The sequence below is a fragment of the Desmodus rotundus genome, chromosome 6 (assembly GCF_022682495.2).
Source record: "Desmodus rotundus isolate HL8 chromosome 6, HLdesRot8A.1, whole genome shotgun sequence".
In the NCBI taxonomy this organism is placed as follows: Eukaryota; Metazoa; Chordata; class Mammalia; order Chiroptera; family Phyllostomidae; genus Desmodus; species Desmodus rotundus.
The window spans coordinates 114520776-114538631 of record NC_071392.1 but is presented as its reverse complement, the minus strand read 5'-3'; the positions used below and the strand labels follow the sequence as shown (position 1 = coordinate 114538631).

At 49.5% G+C, this 17856-nt stretch overlaps 1 protein-coding gene across 10 annotated transcripts in view; it reads left to right on the top strand.

The window, feature by feature from the left end:
• TM9SF4 (transmembrane 9 superfamily member 4) overlaps nucleotides 1-17856 on the top strand; it is a 51048-nt gene that overhangs the window by 27741 nt on the left and 5451 nt on the right. For all 10 annotated transcript variants that reach the window (XM_024559328.3, XM_045194744.3, XM_071221772.1 and 7 more), the window contains 13 exons: nucleotides 3002-3170; nucleotides 3271-3400; nucleotides 4231-4354; nucleotides 5617-5735; nucleotides 5831-5942; nucleotides 7283-7353; nucleotides 9345-9477; nucleotides 10465-10546; nucleotides 10640-10715; nucleotides 13389-13472; nucleotides 15125-15300; nucleotides 15807-15870; nucleotides 17265-17384. In XM_024559328.3, coding sequence (XP_024415096.1) covers nucleotides 3002-3170; nucleotides 3271-3400; nucleotides 4231-4354; nucleotides 5617-5735; nucleotides 5831-5942; nucleotides 7283-7353; nucleotides 9345-9477; nucleotides 10465-10546; nucleotides 10640-10715; nucleotides 13389-13472; nucleotides 15125-15300; nucleotides 15807-15870; nucleotides 17265-17384 — 1460 coding nt within the window. The remainder of the gene's footprint in view (nucleotides 1-3001; nucleotides 3171-3270; nucleotides 3401-4230; nucleotides 4355-5616; nucleotides 5736-5830; nucleotides 5943-7282; nucleotides 7354-9344; nucleotides 9478-10464; nucleotides 10547-10639; nucleotides 10716-13388; nucleotides 13473-15124; nucleotides 15301-15806; nucleotides 15871-17264; nucleotides 17385-17856) is intronic.

Genomic DNA, 17856 nt, shown 5'->3' with positions numbered 1-17856 from the left:
GCCTTGTCTCTAAACATTATCATCATCATCACTGTTAATACTTACAGGGCTTTTCCTTTGAGTCAAGCAGTCTTCTTAAACACTTCTGTGCTTTAACTTAGTTAATTCTCACAACAAAGCTACTCTTACTATCCCCTGATCATAGATAGATAAGGAGACTGAGGCACGAGGAGGTGAAGTTACTTGCCCTCGGTCACTCACCTGGCAGTGGCAGAATGCAGGAACTCTGGCCATACCCTTGAGTACTTTACTCTACACATTATCTTAATTGATTCCTATAGTAACTCTGCAAAACCAAATATAATTGCCCTATGTCATAGGAAATGGAACAGCAGCTTTCAGGGTTAGAAAGACTTGCTCAGGGTCACGTGGTCTGTCGGTAGAGAAATTGAGGTCTTAGCCCAAGTTTTTCTTTAACTCTAAAGCCAGATTCTTTCTGTTGTCCCAGGCTACCTTCCCAGAGAGGCGTGACTGGGCGGTCTGAGAGCTATACTCATGACCGTCTTCTCACTGATGGAGCTTCGTCTCTCGGGGTGTGTGTGTTGAGCATCTGTGGCAGATGTGCCGAAGGACAACCTCAGACTCTCTTGGAGGGTCCTCATTCATAGCTTGTTGCTCATTTAGCCTGACTGGCTACCTGCTCGCAGTTTTAAAGTTAAAAGGAATACTTCCGTATTAGAAATGAGCCATTCCTGACCAGTATGCCCTCTTTCTTGGTTTAAATTTAATTTCTAAATATCAAGAAGTGATACCCATCGTACTTGCACTGCAGCCCTGTTCCTCTCTCTGTGTGTTCTTCCTGAGCTTGTGACCCTGCCATCTGGATATAACAACTCACAGTTTCCATCAGTGCTGACCTCTCTTCTGAGCCTTATATCTGAGTATCTAACTACATCCGATATATGAGGTCAGACTTGACAAACTGAAAAACTGCCCTCAGTCTAAATTTGCTATACTTCCTGTCTTCCCACCTAGAACATGGTTGTAGAAACCTCAGTCTTCCCAATATGCACCACTCCTCACTCATCAGTCAGGACCAGGTCCCCCAGATTTCACGTCTTCAGAAGCTGCGGATCTGTGTACTTGTTTCCTCCCTCGTCACACCCTCCCATCCGGCCACCGTCATTGCTCACTTGCATGAGACTGCCATCACCCCTTGCATCTTCTGTGTTTTCTTCACAGAACATCCAGAGAGAATTTTCTGTAACCAGAATCAGACATTGTCTTCCTCTAGCTCTGTTAGAAACCGTTCGTTGCCTTTTGTCACTCTCTGGATAAGTCCACACTTCCAGTGTGGCCCACAGTCCCTGAGACCCAGCTCCAGCGCACCTCTCCAGCTTTCCTCAAGTTGCTCTCTGCATTGCAACCACCCAGGCCTCTCGATTTTACCTTGCTTCCCCCACCCTCAAGGGGCCTTTGCACATACTGTTCCATCTGCCTAGAATATTCTTCCCTTATCTCTTTACCTAGTTAATGCTTCTCTTCCTTTATGGTTCATTTCAAGCACGACTTCCTCAGAGAGACTTTCCTAGACGCATTCCCCCACGTCTAGAGTAAGTTCCTCTTGTACAATATGTTCTCATTGTTCTGAATATTTAATCAAAATCCTTCTTCCTGTTGACTTTAAGCCTCATGTATATGTCTGTTCAATATTATATCTTTATGGCCAAGGACAATGCCAATAGCCAGTGCCTGTTTGGAAATGAATGAGCATGTAAGTGACTAGGCGGAGAGAACCACATCAACCAAGTCCACACTGGTAGAAAAGTGTTAGTCCTGCCTGTTGGCTTTTTTTAGTCTGACTCCTTTGGCTGGCCCCATTTCACATCATCACAACGGCATTGTTAGAATGACTCAGAACAAAAACACCATTGAGTTTAGCCAACTCCCTAAGTGCCTGGTGCCTGTGAGCATGACATCTGTAGCAGGTTCCTCTGAAGCCGGCATACAGGGGCCTTGCCAGTTCATTAAGTAAAAAGATGCTTTAGCTGAAAATCTCAGGTACTGGTTTTACCCCATTTCCTTCCTTTCCTGAATCAGGATCTAAAGACACAGAGATAAATAAGAAACACTGTCTGCCCTTAAAAAACTCATAGGTAGGGGACACAGAAACTTGATAGAGCAACACTGTGCAAAGTCACATTATTGACATAAGAAAAGGCACAGAAATGATGCTGATGATGAAAATAATATTTGTTGTTGCCCTGACCAGTGTGGCTCAATTATCTGGGCGTCATTACGCAAAGCAAGAGGCCACTGGTACATTTCATGGTCAGGGCACATGCCTGGGTTGCTGTTGGGCTGTGTATGAGAGTCAGTTGATTGATGTTTGTCCCTCCCATCGATGTTTCTCTCTCTTTCCACCTCTCTTCCCCTTTCTCTTAAAAATAAATTAATAAAATGTTTTTTAAAAATAGTATTTGTTGCCTGCCTACTCCATGACTGGTACTTTATTTCTCACTGTAATCTGGTGAGGTGGGTGCTATTATCCTCATTTTACAGATGAGGAAATCAGAGCTCAGTGAGGTTAAATGACTTACCAAGACTGCTAAGTGAGTAGGTGGCAGAGCCAGCGTTCAGTAGCAGGCAGCCCTCTCCTTACCGCTCTGTGATGCTTCCTCCGTGCAGAGGGAAGTCAGAGGAGGGAGTGATGAGCTCTGTCCTAAAGAAGACAGGATGGGATTTGCAGGGTGAAAGAGTTGCTGGGCTGGACGTGTGAGGAGGAGTTTCTCAGAAACCAGGGGCAGGCAATGGCACTCCAAGGCAAAGAAAGCAACCTGAGGCCCAGAGGCGTGGAATGGAATGGCATGTTTGATGAGAGAGTCTGGTGGTGCCAGGGCACAGAAAAGGAAGAGAGGACAACAGGTGGGAGTCAGAGAGGCCAGCTGAGCCTGAACAGGTGGCAATGGCCCTGCCAGTCAGCCCTGAGTCTCCATGGCTCTGTTGACCTCAGCAACCTCAGGGCTGAAGCTCTGAGCTCCATCTGTCTCTCTTACGGCAGGAGAGGTGCTGAGAGGGGACCGGATTGTCAACACCCCTTTCCAGGTTCTCATGAACAGCGAAAAGAAGTGTGAGGTGCTGTGCAGCGAGTCCAACAAACCAGTGACGCTGAACCGAGAAAAGAGCCGGCTCGTGGCAGAGCGGATCACAGAGGACTACTATGTCCACCTGTAAGTCGTTCTCTGCTCCCTGCCAGCCTCGGGTTCCCACTGGGGAGGGCCCTGATGGGAGAGGTGGTTCAGAGGACTGAGTGAGTTCTTGGGTCTCCAGCATTGCCGACAACCTGCCTGTGGCCACCCGGCTGGAGCTCTATTCCAACCGCGACGGCGATGACAAGAAGAAGGAAAAAGATGTGCAGTTTGAGCATGGCTACCGGCTTGGCTTCACGGATGGCAACAAGGTAGAGGGTCTGGGGGTGCTCAGAGGGCCAGGGAAGCCACGTCCCAAAGTCACAAGCGGTTGAAACTACAAAGGAGAGGGAATATTTAGCTCTAGGCTTATAATATCAATAGAAAAGTTGGGGCTGGCTGAGGCAGGTTCCTCCAGGCCTTCTTGGGCAAGGCTCTGGCAGATAGAAGGCACAGTCCCTAAAAACTCAGATTCTGTATGTGTAAGATTAAACCCTCCAAAAATACCTAAGGACAAAAACATCTCTGTTGAGGTACAGCTCCTGTCCTCAGAGGGCTTCTGTCCTAATTAGGAAGAGAACTGCCAGTGTAAGACCCTGCACCTTAAACCCTGTACCATTCACTGACCGTGTCGCTGCCGTGACCGTCAATGCCAAAGCGGTTCAGAGGGAGCTCAGCCTGCATTCAGGTTTCCTCCCAGGACGTGGGCCTTGAAAACAGGTAGGCCTGAGCTCAGTGAAGTCAGGGCAGCACTCTAATGGGAGTGAATGCTGTGAACAGGGCTGCAGTGTGGGGACTGTTTGTGGGGCAGGGAGTAGCTCCGGGAGACAGGGTGGCCCAGGGTGTCTTAGAAGATGATGACAGTCAGATGATGGAAGGCCCTGGATGTGAGGCCTGGAGATGGACGGTGCCTGGTAAACCCCAGGGAGCTCTGGCGGGCGTCTGAGGACAGGCAGCTGTGAGAGCATTGCTTTTGGACAGTTGGGACAGCGGGTCTGTTGGACAAGGGCAGTGCCTTGGTACCTAGGGTGGGCCCCCAGAGTAGTTTTCTGGTTGTTTCTCGGCTCCTACTTATCTTGGTTTCTCTGTCGGTCTGTTTTAGATCTACCTGCACAACCACCTCTCGTTCATCCTTTACTACCACCGAGAGGACCTGGAAGAGGACCAGGAGCATACATACCGTGTCGTCCGCTTCGAGGTGATTCCCCAGAGCATCAGGCTGGAGGGTGAGTGGGGAGGTGTGACCAGAGGGGCAGGGCTGGTGGATGGGCCTGGGCTTTTACACCCAGGGTCTTCTCATACTTGATTCCTTAAATGGCTGATCGGCCCCAAGGAGGCAGATGGAGCCAGCCGAGGTAGGGTCTCAGTGTATTCATTCCCATTGCAGAAGCCAGGGACAGGGGAAAACTGACATCTCTTGTGCCCTGGCCTGGCACCTTACCAGTTTACTACCTCTGGCAGCCCCGTGATATATTAGTGATTATAGATGAGGAAGCAGAGGCTTCAAGAGGTTGGTGTCTTGGCCGAGACCAAATAGGCACTTGAGGCTTGCCTAGGCCTCTCATAAGAACAGGCCAGCTCCCTATCGGTTGAAGAAAATGGGGCAACATACAGAGTTCTCAGGCAACCAGTTTCTGTGTTTCTCATCCTCCGTGTGCGTGATTGGTGTAGACCGAAATTGGCCCGGGGTCAGCAGACCTGGTCCGGTCTCACCTCTCCTGTCAGCACTTGCTTACTACAGGGTGCACGTGGATTTAGGAGGCCTGGCCCTTTGTCCGCAGTAGTTGTGGGTTTCAGGGCGTGGGGTTCTTGGTTTGTTTTGAAGCTGTGGAACCTAGTTTTCAAACAAAAGCATACACAGAAGTCTCGCGTAAAACATCCTCTACTTTCAGAGCCTCATGCTGCCTCTCCTCTGTGAGCGGCACGAGCACAGCTTTACAGCTCCCGTGTGATTATTTTGTCATTGTCTCTCCCCCAATGGCTCTTTGAGGTTGGAGACTTTGCTTTTCGCGTCATCTTATCTCCAGCACAGTATCTGGGACAGAGTAGGTGCTTACGGTATGTTTTTTGGTTGAACGAATGGACAAATAACAGGATGAATGAAGGAGGCATCTGAGTGAGTGGATGACTAAAGAGCCAGAACTTTGGAGACTCAGGATGAGTAAACATCGATAGGAGGAGTCCGTGGTGTTCTGCATGTTGAACGGGGGACTGGTGGAATGGTAGATGAATGTTTGAATTGAGTGAAGGAAGGTGGATTGATTAAATGAGGGGCTCAGACTCCTCCCTCCACACACACCTCTCTGCAGCCCCTAAGGCCCTTTGGAAGGTCAGGACTCTGGGGAGCTGTTCTCCCAGCCTCCACTCAGACCCTGGGTCCCAGCAGCATGCCTTCCCTTCAGGCAGCTTCTGAAGGCACCCTGCAGAACAGCCCTGGGGTAGTAGCAGTGGCCCCCACAGGACCAGACTGAGTCTCTGTCTCTCACAGACCTCAAAGTAGATGAGAAGAGTTCATGCACCCTGCCTGAGGGTACCAACTCCTCGCCCCAAGAAATTGACCCCAACAAGGAAAATCAGCTGTACTTCACCTACTCTGTACACTGGGAGGTGAGAAGGGGCTGAAGCCCACAGCAGGGGAGGAGGGTTCTGGTCTGGGCAGGAGTGGTCTAGCAGGGCTCTTAAGTGCTTACTCCCCCCACCAGGAAAGTGACATCAAATGGGCCTCTCGCTGGGACACCTACCTGACCATGAGTGACGTGCAGATCCACTGGTTTTCTATCATTAACTCCGTAGTTGTGGTCTTCTTCCTATCAGGTGAGAGGTCTGTGGGTTGGAGGGTGGAGAGGACAAGGGGCTGAGGCATCACATCACTTAAGGGGGACTTCTCGGTGGTTCTCAGGGCCAAACATGGCTCAAGAAAAGCCCTCGGGGCCTGTGCTAAGCATCAGGTACACAAAGGTGGATAATACCTGGTCACTACTCTGGAGAGCTCCTAGGGGATGTGGATACCTCTCCCCCGGTGCATGACTGTGTGACATGCACACAGTCAGTCAGCAAGACTTTGTTGTCGCACGTTCTCCGCGGGCGCCATGCCATGTGCTGGGGATATGGTGGTGAGCAAACCCAACCCAGTTTCTGCCCTCAGAGTCTATATTCTGCTGGTGGGGGAGAGAGAGAAAAAGCAAAGAAATAGTGATCAGTGCTGTGAAGCAGGTAAAGACGGTGACCAAATACACAGCCGTGAGGAAAAGGTGAAGGCTACTTTAGAGAATGCTTCCCTGAATGAGGAGGAGCCAGCCTTTGAAGAACCCGGGAAAGACGCCCGGCAAGGGTCACTGCCCTGCAGTAGGATGGCAAGAAGGTGGTGGGCAGGGGACAGGGTGGTGAGCGGAGGTGAAATGAAACTGATCATTCAGTATCCTATGAGAAATAAAGATAATAGGATCTTTATTTAAAAATAAATAGTTACTGTTTAATATAATAAACATTTAACCCAGGGCCCAGCTGCTGTGCTAATAAGCACTTGACAAACATGTCAGTCCTCAAAGTCCCATTAGTTAAGTCAGCTCAAAGTCATACAACCCATTGTCTTAACCACTGCCCTGTGCTGCCCGAAGAGGTAAATGGTGCTGTGGAAATACAAGTGGGGGCGCCTCTGAACTGGTTGGGGTGTTGAAAGGCGAAGATGCCTGGGGTGGGTCATAAAGCTTGAGTAGGAGTCAGTCAGGGCAAAGTGGGGCATTCCAGGCAAAGGGTAGCCTGGGTAAAGGCATGGAGGTGAGAGAGCGATGCAGCTGTGGGAACTGATAACAAAAGCAGCAAAGAACCAGGGCAAGTGAGAGGAGGGGAGCCTGGGAGGAGGTGAGGCTGGAAAGGCTTGTAGCACCCAGCCATGGAGTAGCTGGGATGCTGTTCTCCCTGGAATAGAAAGCAGTGCCCTCAGGCTGCCTGTGCCCATCCCAGCAGCACTTTCCCTGCCTGGTGGTAGCCTTCTGGGCACCCCTGCCAGAGTAGCTGGAGTGGAGCTATGCCCAGGAATGGATCCGAGGCAGCTGCACAGCCAGTTCTCACTGGAGGGAGCCAGATGGGAGGACGTGCAGCACAGAAGACTGGGTGGGCAGTGCTGATAACTCTGCCTCTCCCGTTCGTTTCAGGCATCCTGAGCATGATTATCATTCGGACCCTCCGAAAGGACATCGCCAACTATAACAAAGAGGATGACATTGTACGAGGTCTTGGCTGGGGAGGGATGGGCTTGGAGAGGGGGGGCAGTCTAGCAGTAGGGCTGTAGGCCTGCCAGACCAGAGGGGGGTGTCTGTGTATCTATGTTATCATTTATAGAGTAAACCTTAAAGACGTTTAACAGGAAAAAAAATGTTTAATGACCCAGAATGATGAAGATAGGCTTTCTCATTTCTAAGCATAAAACAATGAAAGAAATCACAGAAAAAAAAAAACTTGATGCATTTGACATTAAATATTTTAAAACCATGAGAAAAGATTATACAGTTAAAAGAATTGGTATAAAATCTTTTTTTTAATCTGCAGTCTCTAATGTGATAACGAACAAAGAACTTACAGATCAGGAACTATACGTGGCTAGTAAACATGAAAAACTACTTTCACCTCAGAGATAACCCCCAAAATTGCAAATTCGAAAAGTTGAGAGAAGGCAATTTTGGGCCTTCAGGACAGCACAGATTTTTGTCCTCATGTAGAACTAGTTTTTGACAAGTTAACATGGGATAAGCACCCTTCTGTGCCACCCACGCAGGTGTAAAGTGGTAGTTTTCTGAAAAGTAATTACTTGGCGGTACATATAATACAGTACAAACTGTAAAATAGTCAGCCAGTAATTCTTTTAGAATTTTCCTAAGGAAAGCATCAGAAACACAGAGACCTGGTCTAGAAATACTTATTGCAGCTTTATGTATAATTTAAGTATACTGGATATTGCCTAACATTTTATAATGGCGATTGATTATATTATGGTATAGCTGTACGATGAAAAAGTGTACAAACATTAAAATAGTACTTCTAAGGAGTATTTATTGCATGAGGAAATGTTCACAATCAAACATCTACTGAAAATAACAAGTACAGAGTAAATATCCCAATTTCATTGTTTGTAAGTTACATGTACACATATACATAAAGGGCTAAAGGAAATAAAACAGTGGTATCATTGTATATAAGTCATTTCATTTTCTCTATCTTTTTGAAATCTTTGAGTGTGAATTTTATATCTTGTTCAGTTTTTCTAGATATTTTTTGAAGATTTTATTTATTTTCAGAGAGAAGAGAAGGCAGTGAGAAAGAGAGGAAGAGATACATCTATTGGTTGCCTCTTGCTCACCCCCAACTGGGCACCTGGCCTGCAACCCAGGCACGTGCCCTGACTGGGAATCAAACCAGTAACCTTTTGGTTCACAGGCCAGTGCTCAGTCCACTGAACCACACCAGCCAGGGCAGTTTTTCTGGATTTTTAAAAAAATTTCTAGAGTAAACATTTATTAATTTTTGATCATTTGAATATCATGCCATATACCAAATTTTTTTATTTTTTTATTATATAGTTATAGCACATACTATTTTTATAATCATTAAAAATATAAATTGCTTCACCTTGGCCAGTGTGACTAAGTTGCTTGGGCATCATCCTGCAGGCTAAAAGGTCACGGTTTTGATCCCTGGTCCGGACACATGCCTAGGTTGTGGGTTCAATCCCCGGTTGGGGAGCATACAAAAGGCAACCAGTCGATGATTCTCTCTCACATCAATGTTTCTCTCCCTCTGTTTCTTCTTCCCTTCCTCTTTCTAAACAAGCCATGAAAAAATGTCCTCAGGTGAGGAAAGTAAATAAATGAATAATATAATAAAATAAAATAAATTACTTCTAAATCTCATCACCCAAAAACTATCACAGTTAGCATTTTAGTATATTGGTGTTTACATTATTTTTTCCATGCATTAGATTTGGGGAGGAGATTTTCTCTTTATGTCACTGTATGTTTTGTGTTCGTACCCTCCTTGTCCCATGTGACAGTTCTCAGGGAAGCGCTTTATTGTGTCACTTGACACTTGGTGTCAGACAAGAGCTGATTGACACCTAAAGGACACTGAGCCCTAGTTAGAGTGTGTCCTTGAGTGGTCCCTGCAGGAGCTAACTTCTCCAGAGCCAAAGCAGCAGCCTCACTTTCTGGCCCTTTGCTGTAGGAGGACACCATGGAAGAGTCTGGGTGGAAGCTGGTCCACGGTGACGTCTTTAGGCCCCCCCAATACCCCATGATCCTCAGCTCCCTGCTGGGCTCAGGCATTCAGCTCTTCTGTATGATCCTCATCGTCATCTGTGAGTGGGCCTGGCGGGCTCGGTGCGGGAGGCTGTCACCAGCAGCATGGGCCTGTGTCTGGAGAGGGTGGGCTTTCCTCCCTGGAGAATGAGGCATGGCAGCATCTCCGGGCTGTCCATTGCTGCAGAGGGTCTGGGTCCTCTCAGCCTGGGCCCTGGCAATTTGATCCTCCTCAGAGCTTTCCAGCACTCTTGATAGCCCACCACGTGCACTCTGTGGTGAGGCCCCTCGTCAGTGCTGTGAGGCTGGCTTCCTTTTGCCATCAGGCATTAAGTGATTTACCAAGTCGGCACCAGGATGAGGGCTGGAATGAGATCTTTTTTTTCTCAAAAACAACCCTCCAAAAACTAATACACAGTAGTTACGAACAGTTCTGAAGTCAGTCTGCCTAAAATTTTTTTAACCATTTTATCCATCTTTTAGTTGACATACAACATGGTATTACTGTATGGTGTAAAACATAATGATTTGCTATATGTATGTATTGTGACAGGATCACCACAATAAGTTTAGTTAACATCTTACCTCACATAGTTCCAGTTTGTGTGTGTGTGTGTGTGATGAGAACTGTTAAGATCTAACCTCGTAGCAACTAATCTGCTTAAATTTGTATCTCAGCTCCAAGCTTGTGACCTAAACTTCTGCGAGCATCAGTTTTCCCGTCTAGGAAATGGGGAAATTAACCTCCAGCTCAGGGTTAAGGCGGATTCAGTGAGCTGGCGTTCATAAAGCTCTCAGCTCAATGCCTGGTTGGTTGCAAGTGCCCTGTGGGCTGGAAGCTGCAGTTAAGATGCAGCCAGCCAAGGCCCAGCAGCTGCTGCACGCCTCTGGGCCCAGCTAAGACCCAGTCTTCTCCTATAGAGAGGAACGAGTATTCTTACTTTGTCCCATCTTCCCAGGGACATGTCAGCCAGCGGGATGGGGGATGGGGCTTACAGTGATCGGCCACCCTGACTTTCTGTTTCCTCCCTCCCCTCCCTCCATAGTTGTGGCCATGCTTGGGATGCTGTCGCCCTCCAGCCGGGGAGCTCTCATGACCACTGCCTGCTTCCTCTTCATGTTCATGGGGTAGGTGTGACTGAGCGGGTCCCGGGGCTGGCACACTCCTGCTGCACTCCAGCTAACAGGTCCCTTGGTGTGGATCCCTGCCGTTTCTCACAGGGTTTTCGGTGGATTTTCCGCCGGCCGTCTGTACCGCACTCTGAAAGGCCATCGGTGGAAGAAAGGAGCCTTCTGTGTAAGTGTCCTCAACCTCCTCCCAGTGTTGGTGGGGAGCTGAGAAGCTTCTTCCTGGGCGCCTCAGAGTGTTGGCAGGCCCTGGGAGAGTTTTCAGGCCAGAGGCTGAGCAGCAGCACGATGGACAGGGAAGAGTACATTCTGAGGGTCGGGAATGATGCCCTCTCTATTCTCCGTCAGGCCATAGAAATCAAAGGGTGCCAGGAGCTAACCCTACCTCCCAGGGAGCCCGGAGCCCCTTCTCCCAGAGCACGTGAGGCCTTTAGAGGACAAGGGAGTCCCTTGGTGTGAAACTCAGAGAAGCCTTTAGTCCCAGTGTTGTGAAATCGTTTAGAAAGCCTGGGGGAGTGGAGTTTAAGCTCAGATCTTCCCAGCTCTGGCTCCACACCCCTGGCATGCACTAAACCCTCAGTATAGAAGAGAAATAATGGTGATTATTCTGGAAGGATCAAAAAAGGTTCCAGAATTCTTGATACATCAAGCATTTTCTCAAAATGCCATGTGTGATCTACAGAAGCGTAAAACCCTGCCTTCTGCCCTGATGAGACTTCCCTGGTGAGATCTCCCACCAGCTACCCTCCAGGATCTCCCCAGTGGGTCTCACACCAGACCTGGGCTCTCTTTCCCCAAACCCGCTCCTTGCATCTGGTGGCACGGTCATTTACCCAGGCCCCCAGTCCACACACCTGGGTAGCTTCCTTTGCTCCTTCTACTTCCTCATGCCCCACCTCCTCCTCAGATATTAACTGTTGAGAATTTCCCTGCCAAATACTCCATGAATTCCCTCCCATCTCCATCTCTAGGACTCTCACCCAAGCTTAGGCATCTTTGCCTCTCACCTCATCCCTTGGCTATAGTAGGCCTCCCTGGTCTCCCTGCCAGTTTCTGACCCTCCCCTGGTGCTCTGACTCCCGCACAGGTGGGCATCTGCTGCAGCCTGCAGCAGCGCAGGTAGATGATCGCTTTCTCTCCTCCAGCCTCTGCCGTGGACCCTGCCTGGGCACGCCACCCCCCTCACCCTCTCACTTCACTTTTTAACTCTTACTAGCTCCAGCATCATTCCTCTAGGAGCCGACCTCCCCCCTCTTTCTGTGTCCTCTTTTGTGCCCCAGAGGAGCCTGCGTAGAGCCTCATGCCTACAAGTAGCACCATGTATGTTATTTCCTATTTGTGGGTCTGTCTTTCCTCTTGGAACTTTTTCCCTGTTCTTACCCTTTGTATCTATCACAGTGTCCAGTCCATAAGTATCAGCCAAGAAGGCAGACAAGGAATTCCCCACTACATGGCCGAGTAAAACAGGAACACACAGGAAGGGAGGAAATGACATTTGAGCTGGGCCCTAAGGGTTTCAAATTGATGAAAGTGGCCACAGGGAGTTCTCAGGTTCCAGGATCTCCTAGAATCCAGTCCTGGCTCTGTTCTTTCCTTGGTTGGTAACCTCAAATGGCCCTCTGAGCCTCAGTTTTCCCATCTGTCCCATGGGGGATGGTGGCACCTACCTCTGGGGGTGGCTGTGTGGATGGAAAGAGACTGAGCACGAAAGGTTCCTGGTACAGCCTTAGCACTCAGGAGGCAGAGACCCTGAGGGGTTGATAGCTCTACACACACAGGCCCAGGAACATAGGCATGCTGGAGCAGGGACCAGTCACTGGGTAGGGAGGCTTTGGGCCAAAGATGGCACTGGCACCGGGGGTTGAGTACCAGATTACAGAGGGCCTCAGGCATTGTGGTCAGTGACCCCCCTGGATGCTGAGGCAGCCACAGTGGTGAAGGAGGCTTAACTGTAGTTCTGGGGCTTTGGTTCTATGTGCCAGGACCCCAGCCCAAGAGATTCTAGCTGAATAGAATACACCATGGGCATCAGGAGCATGGGCTCTAGAGTCAGATTGCCTAGGTGTGAACCTGTTCCACCCTTAACTGACTGTGGGAGTTGTATTTAACATTGCTGGGCCTCCGTGTCTTCTTGTCCTCAGTCCCCATCTAGGCCTATAGTGAGGACTCGGTGACATGGTGCATGTACAGCTCAGCATCTGCTGTCCCTAAGACTCAATCGAAGCTTAACCACCAGTCTAGGCAGTTTGGGTTGGGACCCAGACATAAATGATTTGTAGGAATTTTATTCATTCAGTCCTGATCTGTGTGGCTCAGTTGGTTGGGCATCGTCCTGCAAAGCGAAAGGTTGCTGGGTTGATTCCCGGTCATGGCATGTGCCTAGGTTGCAGGTTCGGTCCCTTGTTGGGGTGCATATGAGAGGCAACCAGTTAGTGTTTCTGTCCCTCCCTTTCCCTCTCTCTCAAAAAAAAGGTTTTATTAATTCACTCCTTGTTCAAATATTTATGGAGCAGCTGCTGCATTCTGAGTCTAGGGGTACATCAGTGAGCAGGAGGGCACACTCTCCCCCAGTCTGTGGGGTAGGCAGACACTGGTTAGCTAACAATGATACGGAATTACAAACTGGAATGAGGGCAAGAAAGGGGCAGTTCATTGATCTAAGAGGACAGAGAACAAGAATCCTGCCTAATCTGGGGATCAGGGATTGCTTCCTGGGGGGAATGATTCTTGAGTCCTGGAGGACAAGGAGGGATGGGTTGAGAACCTGTAGTGTGGGGGCCCTACTGAGACAGGTGGGAGCTCCCTAAATGAAGATCCCCAACTTGGCCCTTCTTGCTTCCAGACAGCGACGCTGTACCCTGGTGTGGTTTTCGGCATTTGCTTCATATTGAATTGCTTCATCTGGGGAAAGCATTCATCAGGAGCGGTAAGTGCCCTCCCCAGCCAGGAAGGGCCTGCTGTGCTCAGCTCCACTCCCGCAGCTCACTTCCTGCTGTTCCCTTCTCTTTTCAGTCTTCAGAGTTGTTTCCAGCCCTAGTGGCTGAGGGCTAGCTGGGGTTTCCCCAGCCCTGCCCATCTTTTGGCCCAAGCCCTGGCCTTCCTGTGGACTTTTTCAGACAGTTAGCCAAAGCTTACTTCTCTATAGCGAGGTTTCCACAACCAGGGGCCAACTGGGGAATTTCCCTTTGTCCCAACGAAGGGAAAGCTGTCTGGTGTCAGTTTATTAGGTCAACATCCCCAAACAGGGCTTTCCTCCATGGGTCCCAGTGCTTCAGCACCAGCCCCTGCAGGCCGTCCTGTCCCCAGAGGGAGATCCTGCCAACCTGTCATTGTTAACACTGCCCAGGACTCACTGAGTAGGGCTGTGAACTCAGGTGAAGGTCAGGAGATGGGGTCTTGACCCATTAGTAAGGCTGTGGTAGAGGTGGGGCAAGCATTTGGCCTGTCCAGCCACAGCACTAGAGCCACCTCCCCTGGACCTGCAGGCGCTCACTGAAGGCGCAGGGTGAGGCTTCCAGTCCAGGCTGCCGCAGGCCTGGCTTTTGCCGGGAGTCCAGAAGCTGCCCTCAGGGGAAACAGACTTGTGCTCTTCCTCTCACTTCCTTCTTTTTACACCTGTGTTCCTTCGCTCTTTCAACATTTCTCTCCCAATTACCAACTGCTCATTACAAAACACTCACTGTAGAAATTTTGGAAAGTACAAAGAAGTTAAGGAAGAAGTCAGAAATAACTCATAATCCAACCACCCAGAGATAAATACTATGTAGATCTTCACTCTGAGGTTTTTCAGTCATTGCCTTTTTTCTTAGATTTATTAAAAATCAAATTATATAATTTAAAATTATAAAATAATAACATATGGTGCTTACTTTGAAATAAGTCCTATTCTAAATACTTGATATATATTAATTCATTGCTTTTTTGCATAATTCTTATGAAAACGTAATACTTTAGAGAAAAGGATAAAAAAGAAAATGAAAAATCAGTTCTAATCCTCTATCTTGGCTGGGAAAATACTATTAACTTTCTGGCATAGGTCTTTCTAGGCACTTACACATATAAATATTGGAGTTTTTATTGAAATGGAGTTCCAGACATACAGTTTTATGACCTGCTTCATTACTTAGTGGTATACTATGGGGTTTTATTTTAACAAAATGGGCAACACACTGTTGATGCAGGGGTTCTTTTTTCCCCTTTATTTCTTCACCTAACATATCAGACGCATAATGCCTCTTCATTCTGACCTCTCTCTCTCTCCCCTCATGCCCTCAGTCCCCCCCTTCCCTGTCCTTTCCCCACTCCCTCCCTGGGTGACAGCCTCTGGGACACTGTGCTTCATCTTCACAGCCCAGGTGGTCCACCGTGTGCACTCCACCCTTCCCCATGGCTGCCGTCAGCTCCAAGAGGTTCTGGCCAGGAACCCTGTGGGGGGGTGTCTGCAGGACCTTCCCCACCATGGTGGCTCTGCCTATGCCCCTCCTTCCCTGGGAGCCCAGAAGGTCCCCTGGCCCCCTGCACAGCCATCAGCCTGGGCATCAGGGCCTCATGGGCTCTCCTGGTGCTGTGCCCCTGCAGGTTCCCTTTCCCACCATGGTGGCCCTGCTGTGCATGTGGTTCGGGATCTCCCTGCCCCTCGTCTACCTGGGCTACTACTTTGGCTTCCGCAAGCAGCCGTATGACAACCCCGTGCGCACCAACCAGATTCCCCGGCAGATCCCCGAACAGCGGTGGTACATGAACCGATTTGTGGGGTGAGTCTCCAGCAGGGCCCTTCTGGAGTGGGTGAGGTCAACACTGCTCTGAGCCATCTTCTTAGGAAGACATGGAAGAAGCCCCCCACCCCCCCCCCCCCCCGCCACCCCCACCATGCCACCACCCACTGAGGATGCTATGGCTGGTGTTCTGCAGCTCAGCTGGCACTAACACACTTCACAATAAAGACGTCCAAGTTATTGCCAGATTTGGTGGTGGCCCAGCAACCAGGACAGGGGAGAGGTGGAAAGGTGCGGTAAGAGGTTACAACCATCGCTTAGACCTCCGGGGAGTCACCCCACCCATCTGTGCCTCAGTTTCCCCATCTATAAAATGGAGAGAACGATGCTTACCTCTCAGGAGGCTATCATGGTGCAAAAGCATGCTGAGAGCATTAGAACCAGCGCACCACGTCAGCCTTCTCAGTCAGGCTGGCTGGGGACGGAGCCTCGGGCTTCCTGTGGCCGAGTCTCCTCACAGTGCTAACCCTCCTGTTCTGCCGCAGCATTCTCATGGCTGGGATTCTGCCCTTCGGTGCCATGTTCATCGAGCTCTTCTTCATCTTCAGCGTGAGTAGTGCTGCCTGCTCCCCACCCTCCACACGCAGCCTTCATCCACGCTAGCCTGCTCCCTGCCTCTTCACTTAGGTGCTCTGCCTCTTACTTCCCCTGAAATTTCAATGGGCCATTTAACTTCTTGGAGCCCCCATTTTCCACTCTGACATGGGGTCATGGTCCTGCCTCTTGGAATGGCTGGGAAGGTCGGCTGAGATACGGCGTATGTGCAGGGGCTGGTGTGGGAGGGCTCAGTGAGGAGAAGCTGCCTCGGTAATACTGCGGTCTGTCACCACTGTTGTTAATATTGTCTCATCTGCTTTGATTTCCGAGTTTCTCCACATCTTTACTTGAATTACTCAAAACTCCCAGGAAAGTGGGGGGAATGAGGCCTAATTGTCAGGACCATTGTGGGGTTGGAATGTGATAATGTCTATAAAGGCATAGTACCTGGTGACATTCAGAAAATGCTTGTTAAGTTGTAGTTGTGGCCTTGGCCACTGTGGCTCAGTTGGTTGGAGCATCATTCCATAACCAAAGGGTTGTAGGTTTGATTCCCAGTCAGGGCACATACCTAAGTTGCAGCCCCCTGGTCCAGATATGTATGAGAGGTAACCAATTGATGCTTCTCTTGCATCGATATTTCTTTCCCTTCTCTCTGTCTCTAAAAGCAAGGAAAAAGTGTCCCCTGGTGAGGTTAAAGAAAAAATCATAGCTGTGTTGTAGTGATGATTGCTCCTGTGCCAGGCCTACAGTACAGAGATGAAAATTGGCAGTAGGGCTCCTCCCAGCCATTGGAGTCTCTCTGACCTAACTCAGTGCCCAGCACAGAGAGTGCCTTGCACCAGGTCAGTGCTGGACAAGTATTCGCTGCTCTGGAGTGGCCCAGCCCCTCCTTGCTGAGATCCCCTCGCATATCCAACCCTGCTGAGGAAAAGGGTCAAAGGATGGATTGGCTGCCCTGCCAGGAAAGCCACCTCAACTCTCTTTGTATGACCCTGGGACAGTCACCAGCCTCACTGAGCCTTGACTTGTTCAGCTGTAAAAGTCCACACTTTCAGAAGTTCACATGTGGAGGTGTCCATGAAGCATGTGGCTTGCCTGGCATGTGGTAAGCTGCCCCTGGATGGTGGTGGCTGCTGTGTCATTTTGATGGGGGTGGGGTTTGCTACTTTATACAAGCTGCCATGTTCAGTCTGGGGCCCACCCATCGCAGGGTCAGCCATGCCCCAGCCACTTTCTAAGCCTGGCTCACCCTCTGCTCCAGGAAGGAGGGACCAGTTAGAGCCATGTGCCAGGCCCACAGGCCCCAGTGGCATCATGATGGTGTCTTGAGGCAGTGTGTGCCAGGAGACAGGGCCACTGGGGAGAGGCAGGCTAGCTGAAAGCCAGCTGTGATGTGTCCACAGGCAATCTGGGAGAATCAGTTCTATTACCTCTTTGGCTTCCTGTTCCTCGTCTTCATCATCCTGGTGGTGTCCTGCTCACAGATCAGCATTGTCATGGTGTACTTTCAGCTGTGTGCAGAGGTAAGGGGGATGGGGCCAGGAGTTGGGGGCAGGGGCCTGGGTCCAACACTGATGAGTCAGTGAAGCTGTCTCAGTTTCTGTGTGGTCTCCTCCTTCTGGCTGTGAGGTCTTGAGGCCGCTTCCTCTCTCTGAGCCTCCATTTATTCAGCGGACTCCGTCATTAGGAGCTTTGGTTGATTGTTGCTTAACCTCTCTGTGCTGTCCTCACGGGATGAGGACAGCAGTAGGGCCTGGCTCAGAAGGCTGCTGCAATGATGACACTGGGCTGACTCACGTGCAGCACTTAGAGTGGTACCTGGCACGTGGAGGAACGTTTGCTTACAACAAGTTAGTTGTTGTTACTACTATTCGTTTGTTGTTGATTTTTTTAACTGAAGTATATTTTATAAACAGTAAAGTTTACCCTTTTTTGTGTATTTTCGAAAATGCATACAGTTGTAAAACAACCAATTACAGCCCAGGTATAAAACAT